A 26,497-nucleotide genomic window follows, 5' to 3' on the forward strand; every position below is an offset into this window, starting at 1 on the left:
TGTTGTTGCTGCAAAACCTTGAATTTCCTTTGGGATCAATAAAGTGTCTGTCTGTCTGATTACAAACACCTGTCTGCGGGGGCGGAGTTTGAAGTGTGGATACGTGTTAGACTGATCACACTGCTCCAGACCCCACCTCTCCTCTTCCTCACTCTTGTCTTTAGTTCTCCAGGTTCCGCCCAGTTCACCCGCTCCTACTTAAATATGTCTGTTTTGTCATTTCAGGCATCCACTCCGTACAGTCTGGAGTCGGAGTCTTTGAGGATGGACTGCATCATGTCTGGAGGAGCTTCCCCGACATTGGGCATCAACTCTGTCACTAACAAGGTACCAACCACAGGGGGCGACAGGGAGCGAAGAGTGTATTGTACAATATGAACAACAGAAAAACAAGCTCTATTCATGCTTATGTCACAAACCAGGATGACGTTTGGAAACATGTAATGACAACTTCCGACGGGCCCTGTTCCCGGTAGTAAGTCTGAGAAAATCTAGGAAAAATGAGAAAATGGCCCAGTTTTCTTCATCTACATGTAAAGATAACCAAATCTCTTGGTACGATATTTATTGCAATATTTTGGAGAAGCTGATAAAATTGTACATAGGACACTTTTTTGCTTTTAAAATACCTTGACAAGATTTCGGTCTGAATTATTTCTGTCCTAATCCCAAGAATTCAAGTAAAAAGCATATCTCTTCATGTTGCCTGCTCTGAAATGAATCATGGGATATGTAGTTCCCTATGTTTATTAGCTCTTGCTACTATATAACCATGAATTAAAGCAAAGGAACTTGTGATTCGATATATTGTGACAGCCCACGATATTATTGTGAAACTTTTGCCAATATGATATCATGATATTTTGGTTATTGTTACATCCCTATCTCCATATCATTGTTGCATTCTGTTCTGTTTGGCTAATCAGCAATTACAACCATACCTCAGTTTTTATAATAACTGTGAGCGCACTGGGTACATGCAATTAGAGGCACCAAATTCAAGATGATTCCAAACAGCACATACGTATGCAGTCTTCATTTTAGCGCTGATCACATTTACTTCAGTGGGTTTGGCGAGCCCAGTGTCCGGAATTACACCAGAAGTTATCACATGTTTACAAACGTCTTCCTAGTTTGTGACGTAAGTGTGAATAGAGACTATTAAGAGTATAAGTATGTATGAAATAAGAGGTACCAACCACAGGGGGCGATGGGGAGCAGAGAGTGTACTGGCATTATAAACAACAGATTTTTTTTTTTTTTAAAGCATTGACCTTGTGTAGCCAGGCTGGCGCCACCTAGTGCCTCCACTCAATTTAATTTCTCTCCAGCGACTATGTCAGGAATCAAAATACAATAGACAGTTCGCAAAAACCCCGGAAGTGCAAGTTGGGGCACCAGTCAATCAGCGAAGAGCCGTATATTCAGTGTTGTCAACGATTCCCAAGATCGAGGATTTAAAGCCGGAATAAAGAGAATTTTTGGTGAATTTTGCTTTTCTTCCTACGGGATTTGGGAGAAGCTTAATATACAAGTTAGCCCCGTTAGCGGCGCATTACATATGTCACGACCAAATAGCAGCGATTGGTTAAATGATAAAAGACTGCGAGGTCAGACGGTTTGTACGAAGTGAAACGAAGTAAAACCGGCTGATGAATCAGGCTAGATCTTGTGTGGGCCGATGGGCTATTCAAGGTGATCGCTGTACCCACTGAGGCTACATTTATACAATGACGTCTGAAGCAGAAGATGCAAAAGTGGCGTCGCGTCTTCACTTTTTATTCCATGTTTAGATGAGCGTTTTTGGGAGGAAATCTGCGTGGATACGGTGATGCAGAAGTGTGTGAAATTCGATTGGGTATGCGTGCCAGGTGGCTCGGTGGTGACTCTAGGTGGTGATGTATGTGACGTAAACGCGTACACGACGTGAGCAAATCTGACCAGAGTTTTGCGTCTTGGGCAGTGTAGACGGAAACACTGTAGTGGAGCGGATTCAACGTTTCCACTCTATAGGGTGGTTTCAGATTTTTGTGTTTTTAAGCCCCAAAAACGCCGTCACCGTCTAAACAAAAGGCACTTCTGATCAAATATTTTGTCGTTCTCGTGTAAACATGCTCTTAATTTTAGTGTTGCTTACCTATCCCTCCCCCAAACTACAGTAAGTGTTGTGGGGCATGTGCTTGTGCAACTGTGGGACTCAAACACGCTCTTTCTGCGCTTCGCTCTTTTGGCGCTGGGTCCGGATGGCGCAGCACTTAACGCCTACAACTCACAACAGGAAAAAAATTGAGTATAATTATGTATGAAATAAGAAGTAAACAACATGACATGATTTCATTTGTATGTAGTACTTGATTAATGCATTTAATTTATATGCTCTTCGTATTTACATGTTTTATTTATGAGTCTGTTTTTTTACCTTTCTCCAGTGCAGATATTGTATAAGCAGCTCTCAAGGTCAAAATAAAACTGCTGCCTCTAATTACAATTTATATTATAGCGTTTTATAGTATGATAATTTGGAAATTTGCATTAACATGTTAGTTGTTGTTACTTTTACCATCATCTCCTCAAAAGTCCGCTCCACTTTGTTATGAAAATCGCTTATAAACTCATCATGGTGAATAATTTGGACGCTCTGAACGCATAAAGTAAGTGAAAAATAACATTGGACTGACCACTGCAAGCTGTTTAAAGTGTGCTACTAATTTAGTTTTTGACGTTTTTAGGACCGTAGAAATCAGGTACAGCTCCCTTTAATGAACTTTGAAGGAGCGAGCCTAGTTTTCTGTTTAATATGTTTTGTAATTATGTTTTATATTTAATGGGATAATCAACTATGCATGTAATTAGTCACAGCCTCGTCACAGCCCTGATTAAAAATAGTTTAATTTATAGACTTTTTTGTGAAGGTATACCTGGAATGGTGTTTTGGTTTTTGTCACTGCACGTTTTATTAAAAAATATGTTAAAATTAAGAAATTATATGTGTAAAGATAAAAAATATTTCTTAAAGGCATCTTATTTTGAAAAGGCCCATGTTATTATCTGTGTTATAATGTTGTTTCCTCATCACAAACAGATCTAGAGTTGTGTTTTGTTTTATTCACTCATGTTTAACACACAAATTCATTGCGTATTAAAGCTGAGTTCTTCTTTCACTTTTCACACTCTATTCCACCTTGTGATGTCATGTGGTAATACAGGGAGTGCTCCACTGTGTTTTTAAACTTCATACACTTTCAGTAGAATCATTTGGATGCTTTAAGACCTGGATTTGCCAATCTCTACTGAATAAAAGATAAGAAAAAGCGGTTACAAAAAGTAGTAAACTTGTAAAACAACTGGTATTATAAAGGGTTACTTAAACATGTGTGAATGAAAAAAATGCATGCATGTTTTTGAGGAGGGAACTACCGCATTTTTCGGACTATAAGTCACTCCGGAGTATAAGTCTCACCAGCCAAAAAAATGTGTAATGAAGAAAAAAAAACATATATAAGTCTCACTTTTTGGGGGAAATTTATTTTATAAAATCAGAGACCAGAAACCAACATTTCATCTTGAAAGTCAAGTTCTAGTAAAAACAATAGAACAGAGAACAACAGACTGTTAACGTCACATATGAACGGTTCTTCAGATAAATATAGCATAAACAACAGAACAGAACAAGTTTACCAAACTCTCCATCTCACTCCAAATCACTAAATCCATTTAATTCTTCATCCTCGGTGTCGCTTCTGAGCAACTCCACGACCTCCAGAGGTAAACAGAGCGCCGCTTCCTCTTCTGCATCGCTGTCATTAGACTCAGCATCAGAGTTAAAATTATTCTGGTCTTTCTGAATCCCGACAGGATGGTTTCGGTGTCACTGAAATCCAGGCTTTATCCATCCATCCAATGACTTTCCTGAAAGTTTCATGGTGCAGCCTCCCGGTGTCACAAGTTTCTCACTCACTCCAAACTTTCTTTCTGCTGCTCAATTACCTTTTTGGCTGCAGATTTCACTACTTGCAGCTTGTAATTAGCAAAATATAATTTTCTTTTTGGGGGCATTTGTGTTCAGTCTTCTCAGTTGTCTTTATAAGCTGGTTTCAATTTTCAGTGTTACAGAAGTAATGATGCCATCGACTGACATGATACAGACAGAACAGAGGCTCTTTCTGCATTAGACATGTGCAGTAGAGTGAAGTGACGGTGGTACAGGAGGAACAGGAGCAGCAGATACTGACACACAAGACTAGAGCCTCTCGAGGTTTCAGTGTGAACATTTTAACCCTCTCCAGGCAGGCGTTGCAGATTTGCAACAGCTAAATTCCAATTACCTACTTACTCCACATCCATATTATATGAGCTTTTTTTTACTCAGGAGCCTTTTCTCCCATCCATGCTGATAAATGTGGGCGATGCAGACTGTGCAAGAATGGCTACATGCAAACAGCCTGCCAGAAGTGCAAAATACTTTTTTTCTTTTTTTTTTACAAAGGATAAAAAAGTCAGAATTGTATATTACTACCCCATATTATAATTTTCCCCAAATTTTTCCTGATACTAAAAATTAATTTGAGCCTGAGAGGGTTAATATATAAGTTGCACTGGAGTATAAGTCGCAGGAAACACTCAAACCATAAAAAAATACCACTTATAGTCTGAAAAATATGGTACTTTTTAACATGGCTTGAAACTCACAAGACCTTTAATCGAGGTCTGCTGTTTTTCCTTTAACAAAAAATATTTGCCAAACATTTATAGAAGTTATACCTGGAATGTGGATTAGAACAGTCATTGCACATAGTTTTTGGCCATGTCACAGCAAATTGTATTTAAAAACAATATTCATATCAAGGGAAGAAATTATAAGTGTAAAAAAAAATCTTCATATCCTTTTAAAATGAAAAGAGACATATCCAGCGGTCGACTCTGGGTGGGCCACAGTTCTAGTTCAAATGTCAAACTGTCCCGGGACGTCCTGTCTGCTTTAAACCTCGCTCCAGTCTCACCTCTGCCCTCTGACCTTTGACCTCTCATATCCTCCGCACTGTCTGCTCTATGATGTGCTGCTGTCTGGAGGCGAGTAAAACGGCTTATTCCACTTTTCCAGACGCCATTTCTTTGAACACTTCCCAGAAATCTCTATTAAAGCCACGCTGATCTGTCCGGTCAGTTTCACCACCGAACCACACGACGGAATTATATTACAGCATTGCGTCTCGTCAGTAGATGCAGACGCTCATCTATTCTTTTTACCTTCCCATTAAAACCAGGAGGAATACACAACTGTCAATTTTAGTTTAGTTTAGTTTAGTTTATTTATTTAATGAGACCTAGGACAGTGCACAAGCTACAATAAAACATGAGAGATGCATTGTCCATGGGCATTTTAACATACAATTGTACTTTTTAATCATTCATTTCACGGTGATTAGACACATCTACTGGCTTTTTTTTTTGGTACATCAAAATCAGTCCTTTTTTGAAACTGATCTGTATATAAACAATTTTCTTATGTTATTTCTAGTGATGGGCGAATGGAGCCTCGTGAAGCATTGACACCTCAGTCGCAATATTGTCTCAAATGGTTCGACGTGTCTGAGGCCTCGGAGAAACACTGACCTCTAGTGGACAAATTTAACCATTGTCACGCAGGTGTCTCAACATCGATGAAGTATTGTTAGTGTAAGACAATACTTGTGTGCAGAGCGACACCGTACCTAACAACAACAATAATAATGATGATTTAAAATAATATGTAAAGAGCAACATAAATAGATGTAAATAAGAAAAGATGTTAGGTGGTTGTTAGGTGGAATTAGACCAAAGTGATCCCAAACCATGGATCACTTTTTTCCACTTGTAGATGCCATTGAAAATGAAACAAATGCCAAAAGTTGCCAAAATCACCACTAACGTCACACAATACTCCTCACTACCCAATATTTTTAAGAAATATTGGTGCATCTTTTATACTGTAGCAGTTTAGCGCTTGTCAAACCACGGAAGTGTACTGAACACTGTTACGACCCAGCTCGTTTGGGGTGAGGGAAGTAACAAAAATAAAAACCAAGATGTAAAATGGAATAAATTAAATAATGTTTAATGAACAGGAGTGTAAAGGTAAATTAACAAAAGACTAAAAATATACAGGAAGCAACCTAAACTAAGAAACAGAACAACAGAATAAACAGAGTTTTGTGCCACAAAAGGGGTCACGCAGGCTTACAAAAAACAAGTGGTAAAACTTAGGGACACACACTAAACTAAAACACAAGTTCCCCAAATTAAACCACATAAACCCACAAACAGAATCGAGTGACCAAATCAAAAAAGGCACAAAACAGAACTAAACTAAACTACACTCACACATGAAACAAAATGGCAGACTGGCCACCAAGGCCAGCAGCCCCGAACAGGTGCTGTAATCTCCTTAAATAGGGGGCGGTGGCTGCAGGTGAGGTGGGCGTCGACCTGCCCCACCAATCACAGACCAGGACTCCTGCAGCAGGAATTAAGAGAACTTGGCAAAAATCACACAAACAATTTGGAACCCAGGCCTGGGGCCGTAACAAACACTCTGAAGCACTCTGAACCAATCGCAGACTGGAACATTCACTGAGCCAATGAAACGCTTCGATACACTGAAGCGACTGACACGCAGAGCGAAGCACTAGGGGGAGGGACCGACACTTCAACACTTTGGTCACGTGAGCGGCTGCTGCGAGACGAGCTCCGAGGCAGTGCTCCGGAACAATTTGTTTCAGATTGAACGAGACGTGTTCCGGAGCTCCGACTCCAGGACTGAACTAGGACAAAAACAGGACAAAAACAGGACTAAACAGGACTAAAACAAGACCAAAACAGAACTGAACCAGGACTCACTGTCGGGACGGGCTCAGAGGTGACCGCAGGAGAAAGAACCAGCACAGAGCTCCACGCCCCACGGATGTAAGAGCAGCCGTCGCCCAATCGTGCTTTGCGGACAAACTGCTCCACGGGCTCGCAGTTCTCTCTCTTAAGTCCAAGTCTGCAGTCCCTTAGCCAATCAGGACGCAGGGGGAGGAACACAATGCACGTTCATACGCTGTACAAAAGAAAAACAAGGCATATAAAACTGAACAAAAAAAATCTACGAAACACTGAGGCTGCGAAAGGTGCACCGCGTTATAGTGAGGGACGACTGTATATAAAACAACTTTCTAATGATATTCCTATTTTTCTGTACATACCTGCTTCTTAATTACTCCTCACACATCTCCCTTTGGTCTCTGCAGCGAATTAAAACAATTCATAATCACAAATTGTCACATTTGCACATTTATTTTTTATTTTATTTATTTATTTAATAGGGACAGTGCATATTAATGAACATCTACAACATTGCAGTGTAAATATGCCAGATTATAGCAAGAATTCACATTTCCATCTGTAGTCCCTCGGCAGGTAACACCACAAATTTAAACAAAGCAAAAACAAGTAACAAATCTATACTAAAAGTGTCCACAAGTCTGTTTTTTCTTTAGCCACTCTTTTAAGCAGGACTTGAAGGTGGCAATAGTTGGAGTTTCTCTTATTGATAGAGGCAGACTGTTCCAAAATGTTGTGCCTCTGACTGAGACACACTTTGTCCGAATGTGGAGCGTCTGTGTGGGACCTCACAGTTCCCCCGGGCTGTGGCCCTAGTTCCCATCCCACTCACAGTCTTTACTTTAATAAAATCCTGTAATGGAGGAGGGGCAAGTCCATGCAAAACTGCATAGACAAAACATCCATATTTAAAACCAATAAAATTATTAAAACTAGAAAAGCACTCAGAGAGCGCAGACCTCCGCCAAGGACTACCCCCATTTTTTATATAAATTCCGATAAAATCAGTCTTCTGGATCAGATCCGGATCAGCCTTTGGAATATGAAAGAGGATCCCATTGTCCATCCCTGAGTCAAATTTCATGGGGTTTGGTCAATAATTAACCGAGATATTGAGAAACAAAATTTTTGGCCCCATTTACCACAATGTTAACTAAAATTTCAAAGTGATCCAGAATCCAGGATTTCTTCCGGATCACCCCCAAAATGAAATCAGTTCTTCCTTTTCATATTTCCAACAAATCCTGAAAATTTCATCAAAATCGGTCCATAACTTTTTGAGTTATGTTGCTAACAAACAAACAAACAGACAGACAGACAGACAGACAGACAAACAGACAAACAAACAAACAAACAAACAGACCAACAAACAGACAGACAGACAGATAAACAGACAGACAGACAGACAAAACAGACAAACAAACAAACAAAACAACAAACAGACAACAAACAGACAGACAGACAACAGACAAACACAAACAGACAGACAGACAGACAAACAGACACAGACAGACAGACAGACAGACAGACAGACAGACAGACAGACAGACAAACAACAGAAGACAGACAGACAGACAGACAAACAGACAAACAGACAGACAGACAGACAAACAAAACAGACAAACAGACAGACAAAACAAACAAACAGACAAACAAACAACAGACAAACAAACAGAACAAACAGACAGACAGACAGACAGACAGACACAGACAAACAGACAGACAGACAAACAGACAGACAACAGACACAACAGACAAACAGACAGACAGACAGACAGACAAACAGACAAACAGACAGACAGACAGACAAACAAACACAGACAAACAACAAACAAACAGACAAACAGACAGACAGACAACAGAACAAAACAAACAGACAGACAGACAGACAGACAACAGACAACAAACAAACAAACAGACAAACAAACAAACAGACAAACACAGACAGACAAACAGACAAACAAACAGACAGACAGACAGACAGACAAACAGAGACAACAAACAAACAAACAACAGACAGACAACAGACAAACAGAAACAGACAGACAGACAGACAGACAGACAGACAGACAAACAAACAGACAGACAGACAGACAGACAGACAAACAGACAGACAACAACAGACAACAGACAGACAGACAGACAAGACAAACAAACAAACAAACAAACAAACAGACAGACAGACAGACAGACAGACAGACAGACAAACAGACAAACAGACAAACAGACAGACAGACAGACAGACAGACAACGACGCCGGCTAAAACATAACCTCCTTGGCGGAGGTAATTAAGCGAATTATACTTGTCTAAAATAGTGCAGTGGTGAAATGAAATGGTTTCTTGTCCAATATTTTTATGGCTTTTTAAAACAGTGATTCGATGGGTTTGAGTGACCATGTCGTTATGCAGTTATCACATTCATTCTTCAATACAGTCTTATATTTCTGATTATAGTGCTGTGCTGTGCTTTTCTAAATAATTACTTTATTTAAAACGGCCAAATACTGCTCCGTCATTTGTCAATCCCTGCCTCAAGAAATGTACAAGAAGTACTGGGATGTAAATGTATATTAATGTATTTATTTATTTATTTAAAACGAGGACAATGCAGAAAAAGCATAAGTCTGAGAGAGATAAGATGCTCTGTGCCAGATTTAGCTACAAGCCACTTTCCATCCGCAGTCCTTGGGCAGGTACAGATCACATTAAAGAGGCTGTTTACATTAAAGCTCCTCTAACAACATTTCATCAATAGCACTGACTCCTTAAAATAACCGCACTCTCAATTGATACCGATGCTCTGAGTCTGAGATGAAAGTCTGATACGGAAACAAACTCATCTGTATATAAAACTGTGTTCAAATGATATTTTTCTAAACGTACTCGCGTCTTAATTACTCCTCAAACGTCTCCCTCTGGTCTCCTCAGTTACATCTGGGCCACAGCTGCATTTGAAAAGTTTTAGACAGATTAACCTCGCTTCTTTCTCTCCTTTTGTTTTCTTTTTTTATAAATTATTACTTTATTTAAAACTGCCAAATACTGCCCCACTAATACTGATCTGTATATTAAAGCATTCTCAAATCCAGTGTTGGGAAGGTGACTTTTAAAAATACAGATTACAGATTACACACACCAAAATGTAGTTTGTGACGTAATCCATTAAATTACTTAAAGTGAGTAACGTAATCTGAATATTTTGGATTACTTGGTTTGCTGTAGAGAAGCAAAGACGAGGAAATCTTCACATAAGATGTTTTGTCTGATAAAAGAAAATGAAAAGGCCGAGTCTTTACTGAACCAAATTAAAAATATTATTGATAGAAGAGGAGGAGACACGTCCACGCAGCATGATTTAGTCCTGTTAAATCCTGGTTTAGACCTGGTTTAGTCCTGATTTAGTCCTGGTATAGTCCTGGTTTAGTCCTGGTTTAGACCTGGTTTAGTCCTGGTTTAGTCTGGTTTAGTCCTGGTTTAGTCCTGGATAGTTTTGTTAAATCCTGTTTAGTGGTTTAGTCCTGGTTTAATCCTGGTTTAGTCCTGTTTAGTTTAGACCTGGTTTAGTCTGGTTTAATCCTGGTTTAATCCTGGTTTAGTCCTGGTTTAGTACTGGTTTTCTGGTTTAGTCCTGGTTTAGTTCTGGTTTAGTCCTGGTTAGTCTGGTTTAGACCTGGTTTAGACCTGGTTTACCTGGTTTAGTCCTGGTTTAGTCTGGTTTTAGTCTGGTTTAGTCCTGGTTTAGTCCTGGTTTAGTCCTGGTTAGTCCTGGTTTAGTCCTGGTTTAGTGGTTTAGTACTGGTTTAGACTGGTTTAGTTCTGGTTTAGTCTGGTTTTAGTCCTGGTTTAGTCCTGGTTTAGTCTGGTTTAGTCCTGGTTTAGTCCTGGTTTAGTCTGGTTTAGTCCTGGTTTAGTACTGGTTTAGACCTGGTTTAGTCCTTGTTTAGACCTGGTTTAGTCCTGTTTAGACCTGTTTTAGTTTAGTCTGGTTTAGACCTGGTTTAGTCCTGGTTTAGTTCTGGTTTAGTCCTGGTTAGTACTGGTTTAGACCTGGTTTAGACTGGTTTAGTTTAGTCCTGGTTTAGTCCTGGTTAGTCCTGGTTTTAGTTCTGGTTTAGTCCTGGTTAGTACTGGTTTAGACCTGGTTTAGTACTGGTTTAGTTCTGGTTTAGTCCTGGTTTAGTCCTGGTTAGTTCTGGTTTAGTCTGGTTTAGTCCTGGTTTAGTCTGGTTAGTGTTCGGCAATGAGTGGAATTACCGAGGGAAAAAAAAAAAAAAAAAGGATATAGCCCCAAATGTGAAAATAGGAAAATACCTCTGTGTAACCCATTTATTTCAACAAAGTAACTGTAATCCAATTACCACTCACTGAAACAGTAACTGTAACTGAATACAGTTATTCATCATTTATACTCTGATTACGTATCTCTGGTACATGTAATCTGTTACTCCCCAACACTGCTCAAATCTCTATTTTTCTATACATATTTGCTTCTTTTTTCTTCATATTTGTGATTTTAATGGCAGGATTCTGTTCAAAGTTCATGTTTTACACACGTGCAGAAGAACTGACAAAAAGACAAGACAAGAATCACATTTCAGAACATGTTTTTATCCGTACAAACACCTAAACTACAGGGTTAGGTGTTTTTATGCAGAATAAGAAATTGCAACCTTTGTAATTTGCTAATGGCGACCATTCAAATGTTTTTTTATTTTTATTTTTTTACTTCAAGACATACTAATTCAGATGACAAGACAGGAGACGTAACGGGACATTTTGCACGGACAAAGACAAAGACAAAAAAACAAAAACAGACAGATTAACTTCACTTCTTTTTCTTCTTTTCTTTTTCTAAATTATTGCTTTACTTTACAGATTTGTGATTTTAATAACAGGATTCTATTCAAAGTAGAACGGCTATTATGGAAAAAAAATCATTGTCACGATTGTTTTGGTCAATATTGAAATCACGATTATTCAAACTATTATTTTTTAGTTACACGATGCATTTATTCAGCATTTCTCTCTCTTAAGAAAAACACTTTGTTGTTGATAATTTACGCAAAATTTTCAAATTGAAAATAAATATAGGCTACAAATATGTGTCTCGCACTCAAACCTACACAAACGAACTGGACCATGGCCTTTTTTTTTTTACATGTCTCGCAGTAGAGCAAAAGCTTTAGTGGAGAAAATAAGTCCAGTGGCAAAAATCTCTATTAAATATTGAGACAGATATCAGTCCTGCTGCGATTCTCACACCTCTGTGAGTTTATCAAATCAAATCAAACTTTATTTATAAAGCACTTTTCATACAAAATGCAACACAAAGTGCTTTACAGTGATTAAAAACAGTCCCGCATTTCCAACCACCCACCAACCCACCACCAACCCAACCCCCGCACCCCCAACCCCACATAGTCAAACAACCCAAACACACACTCACATACACACAAACATGCACACACACACACACACACACACACACACACACACACTCACACGCTAAAATACATAACCGGACACAATAAAATGTGAGGCTGAATACAGGCGAACCAGTTGAGAAAGCACCATCAGAGGAGCCGTCTGCACCGGGAGCAGAGAGACGTCCACCACCACCAGGAACCACCACAGGGTCCAGGGGAGAGATGAAGCCCAGACACCTGAGGCCCAAGCACCATCCCTCCACCAGGAGCCCACATGACAGACCCAGCAGCCACAGCTGACCTCCACTCCCGATGCAGAGGGCTCCTACAGAGGAAACACTGGAAATCCTAAAAAATATGCCTAAGATAAATAAATATAATAAAATGTGTACAATAAAAACAAGTAAAAGTATAAGATTTCAATCAAAAGCTAAGCTAAAAAGGTGGGTCTTGAGCCTACTCTTAAAAACATGAACGTTCTCTGCAGCCCTGAGCTCCTCCGGCTGCAGTTCCATAGAAGAGGGCCACAGTACTGAAAAGACGCCTCTCCGTGAGTGTGTGTCCTGACTTTGGGAATGACCAGGAACCTGCTGCCAGAGGAGCGCAGGGTCCGCGAGGGTTCGTAAGGTAAAAGCAGTTCTGAAAGATAAGAAGGCCCAAGACCATTAAGACATTTAAAAACCAGTAAAAGAACTTTAAAATCGATCCTGAAACACACAGGGAGCCAATGCAGTGATTTTAAAACCGGTGTAATGTGGTCCCGCCCTCTGGTCCTCGTCAGGACACGCGCTGCTGAATGTGATAAGTGCTGCATAATGCTATGGATGTAACAACAGCACAGAGGAGTGAGGACAGGAGGAGACGACGCTGCTAAACGTTTACCTCAGTCACAGCACTGATCCACTACGTGTTTTAGAGCGAAATTTATTTACTGTTTTCATCGTACGAGTGACATCAGTGCACCTGGCAGGGATCTCATAGTGAAGTGGTGCGTGTGTGCGTACATGAGCTGCGTGCCGTGCTTTGGCCCACCTCCTCCAACCAGGCCAAAGTCCCAACTGTGCCATGTCTGGGCTCAGTTCGATTGCGCTCACACTGGACAAACATACCGCATTTAGAGGTGATTCGTGTTCGGGCTAGAGATGCGCGGATGGGCTATTTTTTCATCCGCAACCGCGACACAAAACTCATCATGCGCCCGCTGTCCATTTTGCACCGAAGGTTTTCAAAACCGCACCCGCCCGCCATCCGCCGATTGATTTTAGATTTTAGAACAATCATACAGCAAACAAACTAAGGAGCCTCGATAAAAATGCAAACTCTATAGCTCATTCATTTCCAAAATTCGCTCAGCGTGTTATGTTCACATTCTTAATTGTCCGTAACAACCCCAGACTTACCTGGTTTTCTTGCGCAGCTAATTAACTGACAACGTTTTCCGACGAGGCTGTTTTTGAACCTTCTTGCCTTCGTGTTGGATGTTGTTCACATTCTGAACATTCTGCCATTGCCCGATGTTATTTCAAAGTCATAGCCTCACTCCATCGGTCTTTCTTTAAGTTTTAAATACCCCGAGTGGCAGTCTACGCTATAATGTCTGCGTGTTTTAAAATATATCTGATATCGAAACAAACAAAATGCATAACTAAATAAATATGTCCCTATATCCACTTATGTGTTTGCAAACAGCTGAAATAAATTAGAAATAATAAAATAAACTGCATATAATATGTGCCTCGTGAACCTTAGGCATCAATAACCCGACACAACCTGAACCTTCAGAACATAAAAACGAGGTCAAATGGGCTGATTAAGGACATGACGTACACTTCATACTACAAGCATAGACAATGACACTCGTCTTTTTTTTTTTTGTAGTTAAAACGCCACCCGCCCGAATTTAATTAAAATATAATTTTTCGTCACGTCATCCGCCCGACCCGCGGATTAACCGCCGATACCGCGGTTGTAATCGCAATCCGCACATCTCTAGTTTGGGCATGGTTCTAAAGTCCTAATGTTAGTGCACCATAAACTTGATTATATGAATTTGGAAATTGTTTGACACACAAATCAAAATCACAATCAAAATTCAATTAATTGCACAGCCTTAGTTCAAAGTTCATATTTAAACACGTGCAGAAGAACTGAAAAAAAGACTGAAATCTGAATTGACACACTTGTTTTGTGAACATGTTTGTATCTGTACAAACTCCTAAACTTCGAGGTTAGGTGTAGAAATTGCATCCTTTGGGATTTGCTAATGGCGACCATACAAATTTAATTTATTTATTTATGTATTTATTTATTTAAAGCATACATACATTTTAAATATTTTAAAATGCAAAATCCAAAACAAAACAAGACATACTTTCAATCCAGTTCAACTAACGGGACAGTTTGCAGACAAGACAAAAAAACTAAAACAAAAAAACCATACCTGCTTCTTAATTACTGCTCAGTCATCTCCCTGTGGTCTCCTCAGTTACATCTGGGCTGCTGTTGCGTTTGAAAAGCCCAGAGACAAAAGACACTGACCTCACGCAGATTAACTAGCGCCCTTTTTCCTTCTCTGTGGAGCTGAGCAGACAGAGGGGGACACAGCGAGGCCTTGGACAGACTCGCTGTTTTAAAACACTATTCAGATGCTGTTAGTCACCACTATACATTTCAGAACAATGAGTCAGGAGCTGCAGCGGCGTCAGTGATATCAGCCCACGCGCTCACACAGGTGCCACAGTCTGCAGATGTAGGCTCCCGCTTCTCAAGGCTCTCTCCAGACGGCTCTGTGGGGAGTTTAGCTAGTTAGGGGAAAGAAAAAAATAAAGGATTCCATCTTGTGTTTTAAAGTTTATCCATGTGTAACTTCTGCAGATAGATCTAACCGGCAGATCCGAATATGATAGTATATTTTACGGTATTCAGAACCAACCCATTTTGTTTTTTTCTGGTACCTTACAGATACTTTTTAGCAGTACCCAGTATAATAATCTTATATACCTGTGTTTGGTAGCGTCAGTAACTTCTGCATATAGATGTAACCAGCTGATCCAAATTTCACAGAACATTTTATAGTATTCTTCTTTTTATACGTCCAAATCAACCTTTTTGTCTGGTACCTAGGGCTGGGCGATATGGATCAAAAAATATATCTCGATATATTTTGCTATATCTCGATATACGATATATATCTCGATATATGTTCAAGAAAAAATAACCCCCTAAAACTGAAAACTGCAAAAACAACTGTGCCAAATTCCACAAGGTCTTTTTTTTTTTTTTATTGAAGTGTAAGAGGTCGGCAGTTCATATAGGAACATTTAAGATGACAAAAAACCCTAATTACATAAATAATAATTTAACTGTAAAATAAAAGAAATAATACATATTTCCTTCTTTTCATTCATAAATAAAACAACTCAACACAAGCTCATCTTTGCATTAACTCTGTTATCCAAACCATAACCATGAGCTCATTTAGCAGAAGAAGTTCAGGATGTTCCTTATTTCAATAGATCCATGTTATTATCCAGCAGTAAGGAGCTGTGAGGTTTAATCCCACAATCCACTGCAGATCAAACCCAACGATTCCAAACACTATTGTACAAGTGACACTGCAACAGATTAATTAAAATCTTCTGCATAAATAAACTTTACAAGATATAAAACATAACGACTCTAGAGCCACATCAGCCCGTTTGAGATAATAATGTGTTTAATGCAGTTTTGCGCACGTGTGTTTACGTTTTACAGAAACGAAACTTAAGCGCATGGACTCATTTGCATAAACAGCACTTCTCCTGCAGCTCAGCTCGTTTAGCTTCTTTCGGGCTAAAGGACGCGACTCGGTGGAATATGAGGATGTGCTGCTGGTGGTTTTGTCTGTAAATGGTGGAAAAGGTTCGTGGTGCTTGAAGCTTTTCACTGCCACCAACTTTCGGCGTTCAAGGCGATAGTGACGAGTGAAGGAGACACGAACGAACAAAATCAGGGAGGCGGAGGCGACGAGAGAGAAGGTAAACAAGTGAAGCACGGAAATCTAAATTGAATATAAACATTATATCAATATATACGATATGTCAGAATTCATATCGAGTTTAAAAACTATCTCGATATATTTAAAATATCAATATATCGCCCACCCCTACTGGTACCTACTCATACCTGTCTATTAAAACCCTTCACGACCTAAGGGCAATTTTAGTACATTTGTCCTCGCCTGGATTTTTTCTTAACTTTGCTATTAAAACTCCCCCTTTTACCCCCTAATGAAGTGTTATACATTACTTTTTTTCAGTACAACCTGTTATTTTACAATCTGCTGCTCTAGTTGTGTCATATGGAAGTAATAAAAGCTATAGGACCAGAAATACAAATGACAAAAAGAAACAGAAAATAAAATTCAGTCTTTCATACAAAACACACAGCAAACATGTATCAACAACTTTTTGGACATAAAATAAGCTTAATTTAGGGCCTTAGCTACAAAAGTGCAAAATATCAAGTCAAGTTCAAATAAAAATGGCAAGGGATACCCAATTACACAGACCAAGATGCGTAATTTGCCATTTATTTAAGAAATAACTGCACTTAGAGCGGCTTTTTCAATTGTAACGAACACAGACGCTCAGAGCAGTCGACCCTTAAGACTCACTCTACACTCTTTGGCAAAGTCTGGGCCAATCAAAATGGATGGAGCCACATGTGTTTGGCAGAAAACAAAGTTCCTATTGGACACTCATTTTCCCTGCGTCATCATGAAGCGTGCGTCTGACGTAGGATAATGCCGCAAATATGAAAAAAGTGAGTTTCTATCTTAAAAAAACAACAACTTATAAAACATTCCCAGATATCGCATAATATATCAGTATCAGTATCTTATGGTATTCAGACAGATCTTTTTTTTTTTCTCAAAATTAAACATTTTTTCTGGTACCATACTGATACCTTTTAATAGTACGCAGTCCTACTTATGTTACATACCTGTGCATTAAGTAGCGTCAGTAACTTCTGCATGTAGATGTAACCGGCGGCTCTAAACGTCGCAGTACATTTTATGGTATTCAGTTCACAGTTCACAGTATTTATGAAACAGTATATTAACAGTTTTTACTCCAATGTGCCCTCTGGAGTATTTGGTGCATTATTAAAAAACACAGTGTGTGCTTGAGCTATGGAGTTATAATCTATGACACCCGTGGAGCACTGTGTTATAATTGAACTTAAAAAAAATTATATATATTTAAAATCACATACACACACACATATAATGGGGTATAAAAAGATTAACACATGTACAGGCTTGTATATAGCTGGGATTTTATATTTTATTACTTACTTTTCGATTTGATTTTGACTTGTACATTTACATTTATATAATTGTGCCTTATTTGACACCTGTCTCGTGCTGTTTTTCTGCTTCTTATTTAGAATTTATTATTACCATTTATATTTTTACTCTTTTTACACTGAAACAAAACCGCGTATCACCGTATCATTCGTATCGGAAATGATCTGCGTCCACGCACATGTTTTCTGTGTCTGCAGTCCTTCCTTATCCACACAGCTTTGAGCATATGTGTTTACGTTTTACAGAAATGAAACTTAAAACTGCATGGCTCATTTGCATAAACTGAGCACTGAACAGTTCACTCCTTGTGCGCTGATGTGGTTCAGCTTCTGTCGGACTAAAGGACAAGACTCAGTGGAATATGAGTGTTCTTTCTGTGACAGAGGGATGTTCTGCTGATGGTGAGTCTGTTCTGTGTTTCTGTCGCGTTGGAGATGGTTCATGTTAAACTTTTCAGAGATTATACATCTGTAGGTCATAAGCATAGACCGTTTAAATAAATATATTCTAGCCTCTTAGCGTTTTGGCGGTGAATTACTTCACGGCGCACAGACCTACATCAGTGTATCAGTGTTTTCAGGCGTCCACACAGTGCACAGTTTTGTCTCTGGAGCAGTTTTCACTCAGATTAGTGTTGCATCCACAACGAAAACGACTCGAATACGTACTATTGTGGACGGGGCTTTAGTCTATATAAATGCCCACAATTACATCCTTTGACAATGCGCTACATTCTTTTTCAAGGATCCACTACAGACTCTAAAATACGTTTCAACACATTATGACATTTTATATTTTGTGTGAATTTATTGAAAGATGGAAAGACCTGAGTAAGCGCTGATGTTGAGACAGTTTAAAAGAAAACCACACACTTGGCTTAGCCTTAAAGCTGCACTATGTTACATTTTGGTTGGGGGACTGTCACCTTCTTGTTTCTACGGCTATGTCATCGCTCTGGAATGTTCCACAGTATGACATTAAACAGATCTACTTTACATTTTTTCAATTACAGGTGGTTTTATAGCTCAAAAACACCTTGAAAAACAGGGATTCTGACTGTGAGCAGGGTCGCCTCTCCACAGATCTGACCTGTAACTTGGTCTGGTTTGGTCTCCATGAAGATAGAAAGGTTTAACACCACACTGTGACATGTTTGTGTGACGGATCCTCCATCAGAAAAGTTACACAATGCGCCTTTAGCCTCACGTCGGATCATGTTGTGCACTTTGCAGGCCTCCCAGTCAGATCCCACACTGTTGTTTCTCTGTTTTGTTCGGATGCTGCTCCTCTAAACCTCGCACAAATTCTCGGTGGCTTTCCTTCTTTTACAATTAAACGTAGCCTGAAGGTAGAAGGTTCTGCTCTGCTTCACACACATCCGACTGAACCAAAGTCACTCACAGGCAGGTCTTTTAACAGCCCTCTGATCCTGGGACACAAGACAATATTTCTGCGTGTCAGGTTTTTTTTTTTTTTTTTTTAGAAATATCAAGTCAAGTTTAGGTTTTTCTGTGGTCTGATCCTAAAGGGATGTGTTAGGTGCCATACAGAGGGCAAGGAATGACTTCATTTTGAGAGAGTTTTATGGTTTAAAGGGCCCATGTTACGCTATTTTCTGATCTATGCTATAATGTTTTTTCCTGGAGTTGTATTTTGTTCCATTCACTGCCAGTCTCTACCGGACTAAAGGTAAAAGGAGCTGTTAACTTGAAAACTACCGCTTCATGACTTTACAAGGTGCAGTTTTGAGCTTTGGAGATGTAGACAGACTAATAATAAAGGATTACTCAAGCATGTGTGAATGAAACAAGACACAGGGAGTCCATCCATCCATCCATTTTCGTCCGCTTATCCGGGGCCGGGTCGCGGGGGCAGCAGCCTAAGCAGGGACTCCCAGACTTCCCTCACCCCAGACACGTCCTCCGAGCTCCTCCCGTGTGACTGAGCTCCTCACCCTATCTCTAAGGGAGCGCCCAGCCACCCTGCGGAGGAAGCCCATTTCAAGCGCTTCTATCCGCGATCTCGTCCTTTCGGTCACTACCCAGAGCTCATGACCAGGGAGGTCGAAGTTTGTAATTTTTTGTTGGTTATATTGCATTTATCTAGACCAGTGTTTCCCAGCAAGTGGTGCTAGGACTTTGGAGAGAATGCAAACATTTACCGGCAAGCACTTACTGATTTTAAACGAAAACTTTACATACAATTTTACATAAGTATCATTAAAACAAGAAAATGTAATATACTACTTCAGTAAACCTAGTACCTACCTACCTATTGTAGATTGGGGCCACATTTTTCTGTCCAAGCCTAGCCAGCACCTGACAGAGCGGTGATCGAACCGACCCCAGCCTAGTAGGCATTAAGATATTTGTGTCCGAACCCGACACAATTAAAATCACACTATTTTCACAGGTCGACTAATGACACACTCAGGATATTGTTTGTGTGGCCTCTAAAGCAGTGATTCTTAACCCTAGGGCTGGGACCACCTCCTTGGGGGCCCCACAATCAGTACAATATAATGCATTTAATATGAGATAGGGCCCCAGGTTACTTTGTTCAGAAAAAGTCAAGCTCCAAGATTGAAAAGGCTAAGAACCCCTGCTCTAACGGACAGAGATGCAAAATACAAACTCGGGATATAGCAAAAATAATGAGAAGACCTCTTACTCACCGCTCGTAAAGTGATAAATTTAAAGTGCAGCATGTCATCCACATTATCCATAGAATTTGTCCTCTGCACATAATGACATCCAGTCCACAAAACCGTGCTATTAATCCAGTTTGAGCCGTTCTTTAAAAGTAAAAAGGCAGGAGTAGTTCCTCATGTGTGTTTGTTTACATCCACGCAGCGCACGGATCGAGGTGAAGCTGCAGAGACTTTACTTCCTGCGTACTTTATCGCTAATCTTTTAGGTTTTAAGGTTAGGTTTAATGCAAGGCTAAGATTTTTTTTTTGAACATTTAAGAGTCTCAAAACGAGTCATTTTACTGTAGACAGGAAACAGCTGACGCGATGATGTGTCCGAGTCTGACCAGAGCCCAAACATGAGTTCTAAATATTTGTCCGAACCCGTCCCGCCGGATTTCAGTCGGGTTTCCATGCTCTAGTTGGAGTGTAAGACGAAGTATATGGGGTACTTAAGACAAAGCTTGGAGAATTGTATCCTGCTTATTTCATTCATACGAGTTTATTCAAGCGCTCTGTTTTCTCTGTTATGTCTTTGCCCACAGGTGGCGCTCTACAACCCCGAACCAGAGGGGAGCCACAGTCCTGGGAGTCTGGGAGGCAGCCTCAGTAACAGCCTGTCCGACCAGAGCATGTCCTCGGTCACAATCAACAACATAAATAACCTAAATAACCTGAACAGCATGAGCACAGCAGGAGGGAGTGGCACCAGCGCACACGGATACACCCCGGTAAGAGAGGCAAATCTGAGCCCACTTAGTCTACACACGGCTCTGTAGGTTTAAAGCGCCTGTGACATTTGGACCACTCATTTGACTAAAACACATTTGAGATCGTTATATTTAAGATTTAACTTAAAAATTTACCTAATTTGGCATTTTTTAAGGCTGTGTTCGATGTCCACACTATTCCATACTTAGGACACTATTTAGGGGTCAATCCATTTTTAGGGGCATCCGAATGTCCAGTTGGTGAGAAAATAGTGCACTCAAAATTTCCCACAATGCACCTTGAAAAGTAGTGTGCATCGGTGGTCACTATAGCGGTCAATATAGACCATAATGCATTGTGAGAGTCGGGAAAACAACGGCGTTCAGCGACAGGTGTTTAACTGGACGCAACACGACTGAATGAAGCCGATAAAAGTGTTAGTTTATGGCACTGTTGATCCTGATGCTGAATAAAACACTCTTAGAACATAGAGAAAAATCCCACACGCCGTCTTACTTGCAAATTGTGAGATTTATTAGGACAAACCGTGCAACATTTTGGCACTTTTTAGGTCTTCCTCAGGCCTAGTTTGGTTTGCCTGACGGAGACCAGTTGCACGGTTTGTCCTAATAAATCTCACAATTTGCAAGTAAGACGGCGTGTGGGATTTTTCTCTGTCTTTTAGGGCTGCTCCCTCCCCTCCAACGCACCCGTCTCAAGTAACTGATGTGCGAAGTTTTCATTCTTTTATATCATTGAATAAAACACTCTTAAAAACGTAAATTGTAAATTATTAGTCCATAAACACTTGTGTGTCAGTCTGATCTGAAATCGAGTTTTATCAGAGTTTCACAGACTTTTTCATCCAAACGCCAGAGTCACATGACCCCAGTGTAGTGAGCTGTGTGTCCGAATCTCTCCAAGAATGAGTACACTGTAGAGGATGATAATGAGTGCGGGCCTGTGCAGTGAATGAGGGGTTAGGGACTAGGGTGGACACTGGGACACAGCCATGGTTTCAGATTTTACTGCCTGGTTGAAAATCATCACATCACACTGGTCGAAAACTCCTCAGATTATTATTTGACAAAGAAAAAGACAATAAAACTCCTTTATTTTGTTGAAATAATGTTTAAAATATTGGAAAAATTAGTTTCTTTTGTGTAAATTGTGCCAAACTCAGAATTCTCCCAGTGTGATGTCCTCAGTGTGGGACTTTCTAACACCGAATTTTCTACTTCTTGTAATTTTTAACATATTTCTCAACATTTCTTTGCAAATTACCTGTTGATTGTTACAGGTTTTATCTCACCAATTCCATCAAAATTTGAGAATCATCAGAACTTCTCTCACGCACTCAACTCAACTGAAGACTTATTTTATGCATTATTCAAACTTTTTGACGTTTTTACCACTTTTATCTTTGGTCACTTTAAACAACAATTATGTTTTATATTGAAAACTATTTATATGTCTAAGTTCTTAAGTGTGGCCATGTAGAATACTCGCCTGACCAGTCCTTTCTTCATTCTGTTAAAATCCAGAAAGGCCTAGAATTGGACCACAGAGCGTGAAAAGCCTCCAATGTCAACCCACAGCTGCTCATTTGTAGCTTGTGTCTCTCTCAAATCTCCTTTCCAAAACTCTCATATCATTCAGAACAAAATATTTAACTTCTTTTACCCCAGACAAGTAACAGTTTGGTGTTTCGAATGTTGATTCTGAGAAAATCCATGCCGTTTCTTGCTGAGTCCTATGCTGTTTTCCACCTTTTTTACATGTTTGTTTTGACACAAATGGACCATGCTTCTCTCTGATTGGTTAATCCACCTGTCAATCACACCCTCTGAAATCAGGGAGACAGGATACAGCTCCAGATCCACTCGTCTTTGTATGGTTTTGTGAAAGCGTGCGGTTCTGGCTGGTCGGGTAAACAGAATACTAACAGAGCGAGCTAGGACTTGCAGAGTGAAGTCATTTTAACCTGGCAAAAAATCGTAGCAGTAGATTTACCTGTAACCTGTCCTGTAAGTTGAAATCTCCCAATATTTGTAAGTTCACAAACTCACAAGAATCCATCTGCCCTATTTTGTGGGGAGCTCTTTGTGCTTTGGGAAATGGGAACGATCTGTGTTTTTGTCTGAACTGGATATAACAAAAGTTTGATTTCTTGGCTTGTTCTGCGGTAGTGACCAATCAGACAAACAGATAACATTTTTGTTATGACGCTCCATCGTTTCCCGACCACTTTCAACAAGAGCCAGGTCTGTCACGATAACAGAGTTTGAAATGGCATATTTTGCTTAAGTAAATATAGACAATAAAGAACTAGATGAAACTAATCTATGCCACTGATACTAATAATAATAATAAGAGCAGATTTAAACCACAAAAACTATTCTAAATCTACAAAATTGTAAAAAACAACAAAAAAAAACAACAAAAAAGCTGCGATAAATAAACAGCAGAATGATACACTTTAGTATTTAGTTTGCATCTGTAATGAGTCATACAAGCTCAGATCTCATCATAGAGCCAAAAAGTAACCAAAAATGTTCTAATAGTGTAAAGGAAATCTACACACGATAAATATTCACCCCAGAAATGTACCGTATTTTTCGGACTATAAGGCGCACTTAAAATCCTTTAATTTTCTCTAAAATCAGCAGTGCGCCTTATAATCCGGTGTGTTTTATGTATTAATTCTGGTTGTGCTTACTAACCTCGAACCTATTTTATGTCGTACACAGCGCTCAAAAATCTGTCAAAATGTTTTAGTACGACTTCGGTAAGATACGAAGCCATGTCGGAGCATTTCGGCTATGTAGTCAAGAGCCTTGCGGATTCCATCATAATCTGACCACATCAACGCACAAGGAGCGAGTAGTTTTTTCAGCGTTTCCATAAAACGTGAACAAATGTGTGCAAAGCTGAATTAAACACATTATTACGCAATGTATATTTGAGTCGTCCTCGTAAGAAATAAAAAAAACAAACCTAAATTATCCACCCACGTTCACATTCATAGTACAGATTCACCAAGACAGGGAGGCAACGCTGGGCCAATTACGCCTCGATCTGCCGAAGGATCGTGGACGTCTGTGCTAAGGGTTCAGTCTCAAGTGTCGTCCTTTTGTTTCACTTAATGCGCCTCATTGTCCAGTGCACCTTATAGTCTGAAAAATACAGTACTTGTATCTGTCATGTATTGAACAGTAAGTCCATATAGTAATTATTGTAACAGGCCAAGTGGGAGCCGTTTCATAATCATGTGTAAAACGTAATTATGATAGTGCTACACATGTGGCGTGCATCAGGTGAGATTCGCCATCCTGTGGCAGAGCTGAAAGATCAGTGTTGGCGAAGGTGTTGAAACTGTAGAAGTGCTATGACGCTATGAATTGTGTGAGCACCTGTGGCAAAAAGTGCTGTTGGATCGTTAGGCAAGACGCTTCAACTACATTGCCTAGTAAGAAAGTGGAGTGAAGAGTAGCAGCCTCGCTTCTGTCAGTCTGTCCCAAGGCGGCTGTGGCTACATTAACAGTGTGGAGTGAATGAATAATGAACTGTAAAGAGCTTTGGGTGTCTTGAAAGGAGCTATTTAAATGCACAGAGTTCACACGGTCACGGAAATCCTGGAAAAGTCATGGAAATTAAAACTGTCATTTTACAGGTCTGGAAAAGTCGAGGAATCTTTAGTTTCTCTTTCACACAACTACAGCGTTCAGTTAAGTTATCATCAGGCTATTGCGATTATTTCCAAATGTATGCGCCTTTTCTTTAAGAGAGACGACAATAAATGCACTGACAGTATTTTGAATTTTAAAAAACTATAATCCCAAACCATAATGTGAGTGGAAAGGGTTAACATTTCATATTTAGTCCTAAACTCATGATCAATTCTACAGATGTAGGTGCCGTAAAGTCAGGGAAAATTCACAAAGTCATGGAAAAGTTTAGAAATTTTGTCAGTGAAAAAGTGATGTAACACATCTACAGGTCTGCACTTTTTGATTTATTACATCCACATTTAGCTGCAGAAAAGACGACTCTAATCTCATAGTGGTCCAGACTATACACAACTTTAGTGTCGTAGTGCTTGAGACTGGCCTTGAGACCATTTTTTTGCAGTCTTGGTCTTGTCTCGGTCTTGAAGGTGCTTGGACTCAGTCTCAAGGTCTGATGCTTGACGAGTGATAAAATGGAGATAGATTTATTAAAAACACTGATATATATGTGCCAAAATAACTGTAAAATACAAATAAATGTTGAAAATGCCATGCTCTTGGCCTTGTCTCGGCCTTTAAAAGTTTTGATCTTGAAGGCGCTTGGACTCGGTCTTGTCTCGGTCTGTGGGTCTGATCCTCAACGAGTGATAAAATGGAGAAAGATTTATAAAAATGATATATATGTGCCAAAATAACTGTAAAATGCAAGTAAATGTCAAAAATTACAAAGATGGTCTCAATTTGGTCTCAGTTTGGTCTCGATTTGGTCTCGTGGTCTGGGTCTTGTCCTGGTCTCGGGACCCTGTGGTCTCAGACAGGTCTTGGTCTCGATTAGTGCGGTCTTGACTACAACACTACACAATTTACTATATAAAAAAAACCCCAACATTCCTAATATGGAACTGGCTCCAAATTCGTTCCTATAACTGCAAACCGCAATGAGCTTCATTTGACTGGAGCCAAACGCTATGGGCGATGTCACAGTCCCTTAGTCGACTTCTTTATCCAGTCTGTGTATCTAATTCAAACTTCATTATTTGATTAGTCTCTTACAGCTTCATCATATAAGCCGGTTTTACAATTTTAGCTCCATTCTGCAAAAATTACACCCCATATTGCCATTATTTTCTTTCTGAACATCTGCTCTTCTTTTACGGCTCTCCTCCTCCTCCTCCTCCTCCTCCTCTTCCTCTTTCGTTCACTGCTGCACCTGCTCCAGCAAAGGTCACCGCAATCTCAGCTCGTTAACCTGCGAGTCTGGCGGCCATCTTGTGTCTCCGTCCCTGCTCCTTCACCTCCTTCACCCCCCTCCACCTCTCCGTCTCTCTGTCTTCGTTTTCGAGATTAATCCGGTCGGGTCTAGAGGGTTCGGGGGTTAGTGGAGCCTCTTTACCTGGTGGCCTGGCTTCCCTTGTAATTTTCTTGTTTTTTGCATATTTCTTGTAACCAATTAACCTAATGTCCCCATATGCTAATCAAAGGCATACAGACAGTCTTTTGTTGTTGCTATAGGAACCCATAATTATTTGCCGGGTTTTCAGACTGTACTGATGTCTTTCCTGTAGCAAGCAGAAACATAATGGAAATGGAGGAGTAGACAGCTGCCACGGTTACATGAGAGCTTTACATACAAATAAAAATAATTTCATTCTCAATAAAAATGAATTCTGCTTTGAAAAGACCATGTAAACACTTAATTCAGAATGAAAACGATTATTCTGAGTTAAACT

The 26,497-nt window shown here is 39.8% G+C and overlaps 1 protein-coding gene across 1 annotated transcript in view; it reads left to right on the forward strand.

The window, feature by feature from the left end:
* Positions 1-26,497, forward strand: part of LOC110158802 (forkhead box protein J3-like) — a 205,808-nt gene that overhangs the window by 131,024 nt on the left and 48,287 nt on the right. Inside the window, exons 6-7 of the mRNA XM_055165668.1 lie at positions 226-327; positions 20,874-21,059. Coding sequence (XP_055021643.1) covers positions 226-327; positions 20,874-21,059 — 288 coding nt within the window. The remainder of the gene's footprint in view (positions 1-225; positions 328-20,873; positions 21,060-26,497) is intronic.

This window comes from Boleophthalmus pectinirostris, unplaced genomic scaffold (genome assembly GCF_026225935.1).
Source record: "Boleophthalmus pectinirostris isolate CB_2022bp ecotype Guang Dong unplaced genomic scaffold, ASM2622593v1 HiC_scaffold_8, whole genome shotgun sequence".
NCBI lineage: Eukaryota > Metazoa > Chordata > Actinopteri > Gobiiformes > Gobiidae > Boleophthalmus > Boleophthalmus pectinirostris.